Source organism: Pteropus medius, unplaced genomic scaffold (assembly GCF_902729225.1).
Source record: "Pteropus medius unplaced genomic scaffold, Ma_sr-lr_union100, whole genome shotgun sequence".
Lineage (NCBI taxonomy): Eukaryota > Metazoa > Chordata > Mammalia > Chiroptera > Pteropodidae > Pteropus > Pteropus medius.
Genome location: NW_024350927.1, coordinates 3,716,363 through 3,728,330, shown reverse-complemented (window position 1 = coordinate 3,728,330; position 11,968 = coordinate 3,716,363). Strand labels below are relative to the sequence as shown.

At 54.1% G+C, this 11,968-nt stretch overlaps 1 protein-coding gene across 7 annotated transcripts in view; it reads left to right on the top strand.

Annotated features, from left to right (window-relative positions):
- PRDM2 (PR/SET domain 2) overlaps positions 1–10,673 on the top strand; it is a 111,236-nt gene extending 100,563 nt beyond the window's left edge. For 5 of the 7 annotated variants that reach the window (XM_039842174.1, XM_039842164.1, XM_039842170.1 and 2 more), the window contains 2 exons: positions 6,333–6,476; positions 8,740–10,673. In XM_039842174.1, coding sequence (XP_039698108.1) covers positions 6,333–6,476; positions 8,740–8,801 — 206 coding nt within the window. In that variant the 3' untranslated portion in view covers positions 8,802–10,673. Of the gene's footprint in view, positions 1–6,332; positions 6,486–8,739 lie in introns of all 7 variants that reach the window. The other 2 variants (XM_039842173.1, XM_039842165.1) reach the window with 1 other exon arrangement.
- The last annotated feature ends 1,295 nt before the right edge of the window (positions 10,674–11,968 follow it).

Genomic DNA, 11,968 nt, shown 5'->3' with positions numbered 1-11,968 from the left:
TCCCCAGACCCCCTCCTGTCTCCACTCCCCTGCGCACCCACCCAGTCCACCCGGGGGCGACGAATTCCAAACTCACCAGTGGACATGCTCATGTATTCACTTTCTGTCTCCGCTAGGACGTCTCCTGGGAAGGCGGGGTTGGGACCCTGACCTCTCAGCTGCATCTCTGGCATTGACCCCGTGCTGAGTGACAGTAACTGCTCATCCGGGGGGCTGCATTTAACAGTTCTGAGAGGAACTGGGCCAGGAGGCTCCCAGGAGTTGGGGCAGGTGGGATCGGCCTCCCTACCTGGCGAGGAAGTGAGGGCAGCCCTCTTCTCTGTCACGTTCCCTGCGGTCTGATCAGGGAGCCGTCCCTTGTGTTAACAAGTTCTTCGTGGATGATGGCAGGGTAGCTGAGCATCTTTTTATCTAAATTGGCTTTAGATTTCTCTGTGAATGGCCTCTTCATGTCATTAAAGTATCTGTTCAATGACTGGATAGGCTTTGCCCATTTTTATTCAGTTTTTGTTGTTTTTGTTGTTACTTCATCTCCCTGGTCTCTACATCCGCTGTCCCAGGGAAGGCCCTGGAGCTGAGAAGCTCAGGCGTGTGGCCGCCACTCTGTAATATCACCTTGTCCCCAACTCCCCCAAGCCCAGGAAGACCCCTGGAGGTGAGGGAGCCCCCTTCCCTCGTGGCTCATTAGCTCATGGAGACGCCCCAGGCAAACGAACCACGGCGGTTAGTTAGATCCTTGGGCGTCCTTCGTCACCCTCTCTGCTCAGGACTTGAGCAGGAAACGTCCCCTCCTGGAAGCTTTCTGTGTTGTCATCTTCTCCCTGACCTTGGCCTTCACGCCCTTCAGTTTAGTTTCTCGTGTGTAGTCAGCGTCTCCTGATGCCTCCTGTACCAGAAACCACGGGGAGCAGAACGAGAATGTGGTCGCCCAGGACCCCGGAGCCCCACGTCTCGGCCTCACATGGGCTTCGCCCTCCCTCCGAAACGGCATTTTTCCTCCCTGGGCGACACAAAGTCACATGCACACTCTGCAAGGTGAAGAAATCTGTGTGTCGTAGTCACTAAAGCTTCCTTGCCAGAGCACCTGGCAGGTAGTAGACGCCCTACCGCATGCTGGGCAACGGTCTAGGTGCTGGGGATACGTCGGTGACAAGAAGCTTCTGATGGAGCCAGTACACAAACAACCAAGTAGATACGGAGTATGTTGATGGTGATGAATGCAATCAAGTTCAGTAGCGCCCCCTTATCCGTGGGGGACACGGTTTAAGACCCCCAGTGGATGCCTGAAACCACAGATAGTACCAAACCCTATTTTTTCCTATACGCACATACCTACAATAAGGTTTAATTGACCAATTAGACACAGTAAGGGATTCACAACAATAATTAATAAAATAGAACAATTATAACAACACACTGCTATAGAAGTTATGTGAATGTGGTTTCTCTCTGTCTCAAAATACCTTACTGTATCTTCATAGAGCATGAATGTTCTGGACAAGGGGCGAGTCACGGCCCCGGGTGGGATGAAGCGAGAGATTTCATCTCGTGACTCCCAACGGTACACATTTCACGCTTACCAGCTGTTAATTTCCGGAATTTCCCATTTAATATTTTTGGCCCGTGGTTGACTTGCAGGTAACGAAGCCGTGGAAAGTGAATCCACGGGTGGTGGGGGGCGGCCATCGTAAAACGGACTGGAGGCTGACAGTTCGGGGCTGGGGGAGGCGCACTGAGGAGGTGGCGCTTGGGCGGGAACTTGAAGGGGGGCGGGGCGAGCCCCTCGACCTGGGGTCTGCCTTCCAGGCAGGGAACGCAGGTGCCCAGCCCCGGATTCGGGAGTGGACCGGAGGAGACACAGATGGCTGAATGAAAGAATGGGTGCTGCTTCCAGGGCCAGGAGCAGATCAGCTCTTCCCGTTTGGCGCCTTCAGACCATTGAGGGTTCTGACGATTGAGAAATGATCGTCCCAAGGAGATGATGCTCTGGAGGCCGCCATTCATGAGCCCTCGCCACGAGCCGGGCCCTGGACACTGGGCACGAGCCGGGTGTGCTAGAGACAATCTCTCGCGTAACTGCTCCCCGCCTGTCCAGATCGGGGGGGACTGGACCGCATAGGAGGCCCCACTGGGCTTTAAAAGTCCATGCGTTTTTGTTCCAGGCAAGTGAAGTTTCCAGAAAGCTGAAGAGTGGAGAGCATTCTGTAAGTGGATGGAGAACTCTGAGCAAAGTCTGGGTGGAACAGACCTCTCCCGACCCCACCCACCATGGCTTTAAAAAGTTAAACCACAGTGTATGGCACTCGTAAAAGTAATGCTAGATTCCCCTGCTTTTTCTAAAAAAAAAAAAACACTGTTGCTGCCATTCTTGTCCAGCCCCTTCTTGGTGCTGTGAATTTAAAATTACGAGTCACACCAGGTTTCCGGAGGGACGTCGGAGGGGGCCTGTCGGGTTGGTGTTCTGTCTCCCGCTCTGGATGGGCCAGGTTTCCCGGTGTCTGAGAAGCCCATGCTGGGGGCGGTTTCTTGGCGTCTAGAATCCCTCATTTCTTCAGGCAGTAAGTTTGGAGGGTCTGCTATTCACTCACTCAAAACTAGGTTGCGGTGATGCACAGACCCCACCCCGTCCCGCAGGCACAGGGGAGGCCGGCATTCATCAACATTCCTGGGACAACGGGAACCAGCTCTGTAGGGACGCGTGCCAAGAGCACCCCGGAAACGTCTCCAGAGCAGCAGTTCTCAAACCTGGTCCCATGCTGCAGTCACTGGGGGGCTTAAAACTACCGAGGCCTGGTGCCCCCCCTCCACCCCGCCGCCCCCAGAGATGCTGGTGTCACAGGCCTTCCTGGGTGAATCTAGCGAGGAGCAGGCTGGCGGCCACCAGGACGAGGCTCTGAGTGGATGGGCTGAGAGAAGCCCGTGCAGCCGGGGTGACAAGAGCCAAAGGGAGTGAGACAGGGCCGGGGCGGTCAGCTGGCCAGGTTATATGTGTTACGAACTTGGCCCCCATCTGGGCGCCCGGATTGACAGTTGCAGCAGGGGTGTGCCACCCCCTGATTTACTGATGTTTGGGAAGAGGCAGGCCAGTCTTCTGTGTAACAGGTGGGAGGGGACCCAGCGTGGGATGGGGGCACCTGTGAGGGGTGTGGCAGCCTTGTAGGAAACTAGCCGGGGTCCGAGCAGACAGAGCCGGCAGGGCGGTGGCCACGTGCCACTCTGATGCTCCACGTCGTCACACCACTAGAAGTGTCCCACAGGTGCCGAATTCCTCTCAGAAGCCAAAGTGCTCTCACGACCTGGTCCCTCGGCTCTACCCAGCCCCACTCTGCATCGTCAGGCCAGTAGGGGTTGCCTCTGCTTTACAGACGGGGACACCGAGTGTCGGAGGCCGGGGTCCCACAGCCAGTGAGCGTATGAGGACGGGAACTTGCACTCAGGTCTGTAACGGCCATGCTGCCTCCTCCGGGGTTATGACTTCTCGGCATGGGTCACACACCCAGCAACCTTCACGCAGCAAGACCACCCCCGCCCCTCACCAGCCCCCAACAACCGCCACGATCCAAACGTTGTGCAAATAGATATCGGAGCACCACTATGTGCCGAGCAAGGAGCTTTCTCTAAATTTAATCATCACAATAACCCTTTGAAATTGCTATTGCCATTTGGCAGATGATAAAACCAGAGCTCAGAGGTCCGTGACTTACTGAGGTCCCACAGCTAGCAAGTGGGAACCAAGAATCTCAAGGTCTTCGCGAGTTCGCAGCTGCTGTGCTGAGGACTGGGGAAATTGTGTCTGCGTCCTCTGCACTTTACATCTTAGCTCCAGGCGGCCACTGGGCTCTTAAGAGTTCTCTGACCAGAGACAGGTTTTTCCTGATCAGGGAGGAGACTGTCCTGCTGGCCATCACTGCCCTAGTCCTAACGGGAAACACCCAGGTGGTGACGTGGTGTCCCCCTCACCCAATCGTAGCCCATGAAGCCGAAACGCCAGGGCTTTGCTTTCTCAGGAAAGTCTTCTCATCTGTCTGAGCCTCAGTTTCCACATCTGTGAAAGGGTATAAAAGTGCTCGTTCTTCCTGCTTCCTGGGCTGCTGGGGGCTGCAGAGATGACAGCTGAGAAAGTACTTGGGAGTCACGTGGGCCATGTGCATGTCAGGCAGCGGCTGAGGGACAGCGAGCGGTCCCTGCCTGCAGGGGCCTTGCCCCGCCGACTGCTCTGCCCGGGTGGATGCCTGGGGGCGTGGAGCAAGCAAGTTCCCTGGTGGAAATGGCTGCGGCCGAAGGAGCCTGAGGGTGGCAGAGAAGCAGAAAAATGCCCGATAGCGAGGAGGGCTGGGAAGTCAGCAGGTGTCATCTTTGATCCGGGTTTTGCATGTTTAATAGATGTGTGGTGACGGTAACGAGAAGAAGCTGGAAATTAATGACGAGGGCTGCCTGTCTCCAGGGCCGCTGCTCGTCCTACATTCTGCTGGGGACATTTTCTCAGAGAGGGTACAGTGTCAGGGAACTGCAATGTGCCAGGACTGTCCCATATTCCCCAACGGCACAAAGGTGTGCAAGTCATCCACGCTGTCCGGCAGCCTCACAGCGGGCTGTCCCCTCCCGCAGCTGGCTGAGGGACTGTGCTCACACTGGGGCGGTCAGCCCACAGACCACCTCCTGGGCCTCGTAATCCCGGTGGGTCTTGGTGGCCCATCTGAGGACCAGGCCTGCCGCTGAATGCTGAGCATTGGGCCTCTGTTTTCTGCCTTGAATCTTTCTCGGGTGATGGAATGAGCTGACCCCAGACCTGGATCATATAGCCTCAGGGGAGAGATTCACTCAGGGGCAGCCCCAGCCTTGACTGACTGACAGGCGGTCAGGGGGAATCTCCGTTGTGAAAACAGCAGGTCCCTGTGTCTCATCTAGGGCTTCTCTCTGGCACCTTCATTAGTCGTTTGCCTGTTTATACGTTAATGTATTTTAATAGGTACATAATTAATAGGTACATACAGACTCGTCAAGTCTGGCACTGGGAACATTTTGAATTGGATCATTCTTTGTCATGGGTGTGTTGTGGGTGCATTGGGGGGTGTTTACCAGCACCCCAGCCCCACCCTCCAAATGCCAGTAGTGTCCTCCCTCCCCTTAGATGTGACGACCAAAATGGGCTCCAGGCACGGCCAGTGTCCTGGTTGAGAACCACTATCCTACATCCTGTCTCAGCTTGGAGACTGGCCCTGTTCCCATCCCCTGCTCCCTTGGGCAGAGCTGGCTCCCAGCCAACACCTGGAGCAGGTGAACTACCTGGAAGTTCTTGCCCACCTCACCTCCCGCCCCTCCTCACCTGAGGTCCTGCTCACTCCCATTCTTCTATCTAGAGGGGCCGACTTGGGACCTGGGACAAGTCACCATGCTCCCATGCCCCTAGCTGTAAATTCGGGACATACAGAGTACTCGCCTTGGCAGGTCGTAAGAAGAGTAAGATAGTTGATCTATATAAAATAACTTAGCACGCTTCCGGGCATGTAGCAAGTGCCACATGTGCCGTTCCTGTTCAACAAATAATTATTTTTGTTGTGTCAAGCTGGGGGTGCAGCAATGAACAGGACAAGAGGCCCTGGGGCTCTCACAGCTCGTGAGAGGGGCAGACACAGCATCCTGTGGTTTCAGTATAACAAATGCTGTGACGGGGAAGTGAGAGGGGCAGTAGGAGCCGGCGGGAAGGACACCTCACCCGGGGAATAAAGAAGGAAGGCTTCCTGGAGGAGGGGGTATCCCAGCCAGAACCTGAAAGATGAGTATGAATTAGCTGGGTGAAGGAAGGGAAGAATAACAGTCTAGGTTACTTCTATTTAAAAAAAAAAAAAAATTCCTGAGAAAAAATCCAATTTAATAGGCTGTAGTAGCAAATAGGGTTGAACTATGTCACAGGATTCGGGTTCATATGCCCTCTGTGGTCTTCAGCATCAAAGTGGGGACAGAGGCACAGGGAGGCCAGGGCAGAGGCCTAGTGTAGAGTTATCGGCCTGGAGGGGACTGGGCCCTCCCTCCACTCCCCACCACAGGCGATGGATGTGACTTGGTGCTAGGGACCTCCTCAGGCCCTTGGAGGGAGCAGTTCAGCTAGAGGCCTCCAAACGGCCCTGCTCAGCGCAGCTTCTGGTGGAAGCCACCGTGGCCTGGGAGGCGGGGAAGGGGGCACGTGGAGCCTACGGAGCGCATGCGGGTTAGAGCTCGAATCCCCTTGGCCTCAAGGGCCCGGAGAGGCGGTGCAGGCACTGGGCCTCCCAGGTGCTGCCTGGGGCACCGCTGGGCCCCGGGTGATGGTGTGTGTGTTCCTCTCTGCACAGCTACAGTCTCCGCCTGGCGACCCGATGCCCCGCGTCAGCCGCCCCGTACGTCACCAGGCAGTGCAGGAGTGTCAAGGCCGCGGCGGCAGTTCAGCTCCAAGGACCGCTCTCCAAAGAGTAGAAGCTTCATCTGCTCCCTGACAGGTACAACAGGTACGAGGAGGGTGGAGTAAGTTCCGGAAACATCCGGTGGCTCTGAGGGAAGAGGGGCCCGGGCTTGGGTCTTGGGGTGGGCTGGGAAGGAGAGGAGGGGGTGGGCGTGATAGCTTGTGGGGCCCTGCCTGTGTGCCGGGTGGGGCGCAGGGCTTTCCTGCACAAGGGTGCCCGGCAGTCCAGAGGGTGGACCCTGGACCACCTGGGCTCATATCCCAGTTCTGCCGCTTACTGGCTGGGGGACCTCAACAAGTTACTCAATCCCTCCGAGCCTCAGTCTCCACATCTATAAAATGGGGACAATGATAGTGCCTACTTCGTAGGACTGTGAGAATTACAAGTGGCAAATGTATGCAAAGCACTTAGAACAGAGCCTGGCACATAGTAAGCACTGGGTAAGTGTAAGCCATCATTGTCATAATAGTAATAATACTCAACATTTACAATGAGACCTGGGCTTTAAGCAAGAGTGAGCTGAATTCTGAAACTTTGGGGTCTTTAGTGTCGTGCCTTCCTCTCTTCCACTCGCCCTCCCAGCCCCATAGCCTACTTACTCCCTTCCTTAGAGTTCGAGTTTCTGGGCTTGGCCTTATTTCTCTGGGGGTTGGGGAGAGGCATGAAAATAAAGCCCGCCTCCCCCTGAGAGTCTCTTGTCTGTGGTGGGAACTGAGCCTGCCTCTCGGGAGCCAGCTCCTGAGAGGGGACGTGAGGTTGAGCTGGGCCACTGTGGAGCAGAGTCGGAGTGGACACTAGATAGCACAGAACTGGAGGGCCCTGGTCACCCCCCTCCCGCTCCCATTTTACAGATAGAAAAATTGGGGCTCCCCTGCCAGCAGCTCTCTTTCTAGCCCCATCAAGAGGTTTTCTGGGGGTTGAGACTGACACAGTGCTGTGGTTAAGTGCACGCTTTCTGGAGATGAATCCTGGCTCCAGGAATCCTGGCAGGTACTTCTCCGTGTTTTGAGCTGCCCATCTGTACAATGAGTGTATCGTAAGGATGGCGCAGGTTGGTTAGTCCATGAAAAACACTTAGGAAAGTGCCCGGTCCGTAGTAAGCCTTCCCTAAATCAGCACTACTACTATTATTAGTCTCACTGCATTATTATATTATCGTTATTATTAGTAGTCATAATATTAATAGCAGTTATTAGTAGTAATAATGATGAGGACCAGGTCCACCAGGTGAGAGAACTGAACTCCTGAACCCCGATTCCAGGCTTCCGTTCAACCCAATGCAGCAAACGTTATTAAGTGCTCACTCGCGCCTGGCTCTGTGCCAAGTACTGTAAGTGGGGTTCCCACAGAGGAAGCACATGGGCTAAGCCATTCCCTCTCGACAGAAAGCCTGCACAGGCCCTGCAGTGCGTTCGACCTGAGTTCAAGTCCTACCTATGCCATGTGTCATCAGCCTAACCTCATAAAAGTCACTCCTTCTCTCTGAGCCGCCATTTCTTCCATGCAAAATGGGGATCTGTGTCACCTGCCACCAGGGTCGTGAGCATTCGAATGAAATCAAGTGACAACGTAACTACTTTGGAAAACTGTTTTGACAGTGTTGACTGAAGCCGAACAGCCACATACTCCAGGACCTGGCAGTTCTCCTGCTAGAGGTCCACTTGGCAGAAGCACGTACACGTGTGCACCTGAAAACACAATGTTCGTATGTCATACACGCACACCACACACCCAGCATTCCGCTCAGCGTAAATATGTACGCGTCTTTTAGACATATACGACAATGTCCTAGCGGCATTTCTCACGATGGCCCCAAACTGTGCGTTGGCTGCGGACTAGGCAGGTGAAGGTGGCATGAGCCTACAACAGAACCCTGTAGCAAGGAGATGGAAAGACCGACACCACGTGCTCGGAACTGACAAATCTCAGACACACTCAGCCGAAGAAGCCAGACACAAGGGAGAGGCACTGACTGGTTCCATTCATTTAAGTTATAAAATGGACAAAATCAATCTAAAGGGATAGAGGTCAGGATAGTGGTTATTCTGAGGGTGAACGGTTATCCTACCGGGGGCCTCGGCGGGGGGCTGATGAGAACTTGGCCCTGTTCCGCTTCCTGGTCTGGGTGCTGGTTACACAGGTGTGCTCTCTGTGAAGTCACCAAGTTGTGCTTTTCCCCGTGTAGGTGGCACACGTCGATAAATAGTTTAAGTGGAAAACTCGAATGAGATACTGCTTGTGGCTGAATGTGCAGCCGCCGATATCATTGTTTTGTTTTTTTTTCTTTTTGTCTCCTCAGTACCCGAAGTCTGGGAATCAGTGAAGCCAAAGGGACTGGCCTTCCGCTCTGTGGGGGGATGATCCTCTTCCAGTTCATCCAGTTCACGAGCCTGCGAGAGGGAGGGAGGGAGAGAGTGCGTGCATGTGTGAGTGAGTGAGTGCGCGCGCACGTGTGAGTGCGTGCAGTCTTCGGACGAGCGTCCTGAACCCCAGGGAGGCGGGGAGGCAGCTGGTTCCACACAACAGGTGACTTAGGAGCAGCCCCCCGGGACCGTGTCTGCAGCTCGTCTTCCTGCGGGGCTGGGGCCTCCCCTACTATGCAATTTTTAAAGAGCTCCTTGATCCTGCTTTTTTGCTTCTCGAGTTGTCCTTTGCCATGGTGGGGACCTTAGTCTGGCCCAGGGGTCAGCCCCAGTCCTATCTGAGGAAGGCCTCCTGGAGGAGGCCAAACTCCCCTTCCGACCACCCCACGGCCCACCTCCCTCGCCCCCCAGCATGTCTGGGAATCAGTAGCGTGTAGACACGTTGGAGCCTCGCCGAACCCCTGCCTTGGCCTGCACAATCGGAGCTGCTGGCTCCGGAGTCACTTCCAGATTCGAGGGTGTACTCAGTCCAAGTGCATCTGGGAGAAAACCCTTGTCCCAGTTTATAGGTCAGCGTCCTCCTGTGGGAGATGCAGGGCGCGGGGCCTCGTGGCGGGCAGGGGGCCATGTCCCATGTGCTCCTTTGCCTCGCTTGGTGGGACCATCAACACTCGTGTTGTCCGAGCTTCTCAAAGGAGCTGAAAAGAGACACGAACAAACAAATTGGGAAATGAAAAATAAGTTGGAGGATTAAAAAGCACATGGGGGGAAGAAAAAGACATTTCCAGAAGCCATCGATGGCCTGCCAGGGAATGACGAAGCCGGCTCCTGCTCTCTGGTGGGACAGCCCGTGCCTCAGAGAAACGGGTCAGCTGAGCGAGGAGTTTGGGCCCAGTTCCGTGAGGGTCTTGGGTGTTGTGCCTTTGGGGCAGACCCTAGACGAGGGTGTCCGAGATCACTCTGGCGCTGTTTCTTCAGCTCCATGTTCAGTGGTGATACATCCAACCCCAAGTGGAAGGAAGGGACTTTGAAGAATACGAGTGTCACACACAAATAAAGGGACTTTTTTTTTTTCAGGGCTACTATGGTTGATCTTGCAACTCTGTAAATATGTACGTAGACACTTTTAAAAGCACGTATTTATGTCCCTGACTGTAAATGCCCCATTTTTAAAGTTTTATAACTTGTGTTATTTAATTACTCAGTCGACCGGTTGCAGTGTGGGCTCTGATAATGGTCCAGGAGAAAGTTGTCGTGACATCCTCACATGGGCAGAAAAGTGCTGACCGTTGACCTACGTCACAGTTGTCCTATTTCCCATGCAGCTAAAGACCGTTGTTCGTTTTAAATTTTCGTAAACTGGAGGGAATCCTTCTGCTCACTCCTGAAGTTAACCCTCCCAAGCATGAAAATCTGTGGCTGTTCCTTATCCCAACAATACGATTTTGTCCTATAAATGTCAACACTCATGAACTGTACCCGGCCTCTCAATTCTTGAGGGTTTTCCCCTCTCGGCAGCGAGGAAGGCTTAGAAACCCAAAACGTCAAAAGTCACCTTCAGCCAATGGCAAATTCTGGAAATGTTTGGGATGTGGGGTTTGGGGTGCATGTGCAAATGTGCTGGTCAGCTTTCAACCCTGAGACCGTCAGGAAAATGCCTACCGTCAGGAAAATGAGTCAGGAAAATGCCTACCGTCAAGAAAATGAGTGTTCCAGTCATGAAAAGGGGATGTGGTTTTATCAAGAGGAGTGTTTCTAGGTCTGTGGTGGCTTTGGAGCGTGGGTTTGGATCTCGGGAGAGGACAGTTCTGTATCTGCCATGTGAAGAAAATTAACAATAAAAGTGTGAAGTGCGATTGATTGTAAGGAACAGCCGTGGGACTGATGGTTTTGGCTTTTGTGTTTTGGCTTCCATTGTCGTTGGGGGTGGTAGTGGGCTGGGGCGTGGGGGCTCAGAGGGCTCCATTCCAGCAATGAGACAAAGCTAAGGTTTTGGAGAAGCTCCCTGTGGAAATATTTTCCCTGATGACCAAGGTTACTCTGAAGTGATTTACTTCAAATCACTCACTCCTGCCAGGAGTAAGTTAGGCTAGAGAGGCTGCCTGTGACTGTAAATATATTTTCTTTAAACAGCTTTATTGAGATCTAAGTCATACACCATACAATTTACCCATTTACGTGCACGCCTCCATGGTGTTTAGCTTACAGAGTTGTGCACCTATCACACCCATCGATTTTAGAAGATTCTCATCCCATGCCTCATCCCTGTGTCTCCCCAAGCCCCTGGACTTTTGCTCCACCCCAGACGCATGGTCGTAGCAGAAGTGTAGATTGAAAAGTACGGGCTCAGGGGTCACCTGCCTGGGTTAAATGCCTGCTTTGCTCCTTAATGGCCGTGTGACCTTGGGCTGGTCACTGACCTCAGCTTGGTTCCTCGTTTGTACAGAGGGATGGTCACTATACCTCTGTTCTAGTGAGGATGTAAATTAGCTACCATTTTGTCTCCTTAAGGTGAGTTCACTTACCTGCCTCTGGGATCACCTGTGGCTGATTGTTGAACGAGAGATTCTTGGCCCCCAGGCCCACATCCACTGAATCAGAACCTCCAAGGGTGGGTCCGGACCACCTGCGTTTGTCAACTAGCTCTGCCCGTCCCACTGAGTTTAATGTCCACTAAAGTGGAGGACTGTGGCTATAGAAATGACTGAAAATTTACATTCCTGGCTTGAGCCAGACCACCGGGGCCCCGTGGGTGAGCCGGGTGCTCCCGGTTAAGGCTGATTAGGGTGAAAAGGAAGCTTGAGGCCACAGAGCTGCTTGGCTGAGGGACTGGGAAGCGTGTCTCTGAGCTCCTTGCCCCGAAGAGGGAGGCCTGGGCCCCCTCAGGGGTGAAGCGAAGGCAGAAAAGCCGTGGTCTGGGGTGGGGTGTTGGGGTGTCCAGTTCCCTTTGGCCTCTGGGTGCTGAGGGTGTAAGTCTGCTAGGCCAGCGGACTGGAAGCACCGAATGCCCCAAATACTTTGCTTGCCAAAGCTCAGCTGAGACGATGAGCTGCTGACCCCCAGCTGGAGGTGACCTGCGCTCCCAGAGGGTGACGTGGCCTGGGGTTCACGTGACCCCTCCCTTACAACAGGCTGGCAGGGGCGGGCATGAAGCGCCCAGCGCAG